Source organism: Cupressus sempervirens, chromosome 9, assembly GCF_028749045.1.
Source record: "Cupressus sempervirens isolate cs-2001-9-10 chromosome 9, ASM2874904v1, whole genome shotgun sequence".
NCBI classification, from domain to species: Eukaryota; Viridiplantae; Streptophyta; class Pinopsida; order Cupressales; family Cupressaceae; genus Cupressus; species Cupressus sempervirens.
In genome coordinates, this window is record NC_143126.1 from 21,676,412 (window position 1) to 21,679,064 (window position 2,653).

At 47.8% G+C, this 2,653-nt stretch overlaps 1 protein-coding gene across 1 annotated transcript; it reads left to right on the top strand.

Annotated features, from left to right (window-relative positions):
* Positions 1 to 791: 791 nt before the first annotated feature.
* On the top strand, positions 792 to 2,033 carry LOC149537439 (uncharacterized). The gene has a single exon (XM_089802327.1). It carries the CDS (start codon positions 792 to 794, stop codon positions 2,031 to 2,033), a length of 1,242 nt encoding a protein of 413 aa, XP_089658453.1.
* Positions 2,034 to 2,653: the final 620 nt, after the last annotated feature.

Below are 2,653 nucleotides of genomic sequence, written 5' to 3' on the forward strand. Positions count from 1 at the left end.
CAATCCCAATTGGAATGGAGTACTTAGTTCTGCTTCCTCAGACTGCAGTGCACCCTCGGTCTTCGCTTTCATTGTTGCCTCTGGCTTCTCAACCTGAGGTCATTCCTTGAAATGGTGAGCGACTTGGCTTCCCCTCGCAGACTGAAGCTGTCATTCCTGGAATCGATGAGCGACCTGGACTCCCCTCGCAGGCTAAAGTTTTCCAACGGCTATCTCCTTCCAACGGCTCCTCTTCATATTTACTAGGTGCGTCTTCTCCTGTTCTGCCCTCTCCTCTTTGCATTTATGGTGATCTTGACATCTCTAAGGTGGTTGTTGCACCTCGAGCCCCTCTTTGCATTGATCCTCCCCCTTCATCCAATGCTGATGTGACCCCTACAGCTGGTCTGTCCATTCCCCCTGCAGATTTTGTTTCTAAAGCCAATCTTGACCACGTGGTCAATAATCCCCCCTTAGTTCCCGCCCGCATGCTTGCCTCCCCATTAGCCCCCGACTCCCCTTGCTTGATGTTTGGGATTAGGAAGGCATTGGTTGAGACTAATCTTCCTACCACACCTTCTCCTACCTTAGTGGCTTCCCTGCCCATTCCTCCTGTGCTATCTCCCCTTGAACCTTGTCCTCCCTTGTTCCGCCTTGACCCACCTGTCGCTCCCAACCTTGTTGACAATTGGGATTGCAAATTGGTTGTTAACCTTTTCGATGCCACTCTCGACGCCCTCTCTTTTAACTTCCTTAAATAGGGCCTTGATTTTGCATTGACACCGCACATCATCCCACGGGTAGACTTCCTCATGGAAATCGAGAATGCCATTCGCTCTCTCCCCAATGAGGCTGCCGAAATTATTAGACAAGATTGTGCTGTCGCCCTCCGACATGCCAAATCGCCTAGGCACAACATCTCCAAGGCCGAGCTCCTTGCTTTCAAAAGTCTGTTGAATCATAATGACCTAGTAATCATCAAAGTGGATAAGGGCAATGCCACTGTCATTATGAATCAACAAGACTATGTCACAAAAATGCTTGACCTTCTCTCTAACCTGCATAGTTATCGATCCTTATCTCGCAACCCTTGTGGTAAAATCTTGAAAAAAGTCAAAGCGAGTGTCTTGACCTCATCTTTTGATGATGTCATCAAGAAAAAGTTGGTCCCTTCCAAGGAGGTCACTCCCCGTATCTATGGGGCCCCAAAAATCCACAAGAGGGGAATCCCGCTTAGACCTATAGTTGACACTATAGGTTCCCCTACCTACCCCTTGGCTACTCATCTAGCCAAGTTAATCTCCCCGCTGGTAGGTAACACAGACTCCTTTATCAAAGACTCAACCCATTTCGTCCACTTTATTAAGGATTCCCATCTGGATAGAAATGATGTCCTGGTAAGCTTCGACATGGTTTCGCTCTTCACTAAGGTCCCTATCCTCGATTCCATTGAGCTTGTTAAGCGCAAGACCAATGAGGAGATTGCTAGTTTGGTTGAGTTATGCCTCAGATCAACCTTTTTCTCCTTCCAAGGGATTATCTATGAGCAAGTTGATGGAGTGGCCATGGGCTCCCCTCTCTCCCCCATCATCGCCAACCTTTACATGGAGCATTTTGAAGAGGTGGCCCTGCGTTCGTTCCCTCTTCAACCTAAATGGTGGAAAAGATATGTTGATGACACTAATGTTTGCTGGCCTCACGGGTTGGACAAACTAGAAGAGTTCCACCAACACATCAATAACATTGTGCCTTCTATTTCCTTCACCAAGGAGCTCGAGTCTAGCAACCAATTACCATTCCTTGATGTTCTACTCATCAAGAAGCCAGATGGCTCCCTTGGTCGCCGTGTGTTTAGAAAGGCCACACATACTGACCTGTACATTCTATCCTCTTCCCACCATCATCCAAGCCAGAAATTGGGCATTCTTAAGACCCTAGCTTTGAGGGCCCACAGGATCTGTGATGATGATCACTTAAACCTTGAGCTCAACCATCTCTGCCAGGTCTTTAAGCTTAATGGCTACTCTTCAAGGCAAATTTCTAGAGCCCTCTAGCAAGCTAGGTCCCTACATCTAGCTCCCTCGAAACCTTCCTCTTTGCCTCTCCCCCCCCGCATCTCACATGCCTCCCTCCCTTTTGTGGAAGGCATATCCCATAAGATCGCCAAGATCCTATCTTAAAATGGTCTACGTGTTGCCTTCAGACCCCTCTCCAAGATCAGGAATCATGTCCCACCTATCAAAGACCCTAGAGATAGGTATTCTAACTTAGGGGTCTACAAGGTGGTTTGCTCCTGTGGCACCCCATATATAGGGGAAACGGGTCGCTCTTTCCACACTCGTATCAAAGAGCATGTAGCAGACATTAGGCATGATAGGGTTCATAAGTCAGCATTGGCCGAGCACTCTTTGTCTACCAAGCATCACATATGTTTGGAGAATACGCAAATCATTTCCAATGAGGATAACTTTTTCAAAAGGAAACTTAAAGAAGCCATCGTTATCAACAACCACCCCATCAACCTTAATCGGGATGATGGCTGGACCCTCAACCCCTCTTGGCTTCCCATGTTGTTCTCCTAGGTCTGTCACCCGTGCAGTCTGGGTTTTGTTTTTTCCCCCTTTCCCTCCTTCCCTCATTGCGTGGCTGCTCTCTCCCTGCCTTTTTTCTTCCG

Coding starts and splice junctions, on each gene's coding strand:
- LOC149537439 (XM_089802327.1), top strand. CDS start 792: ATGGAAATCGAGAATGCCATTCGCTCTCTCCCCAATGAGGCTGCCGAA.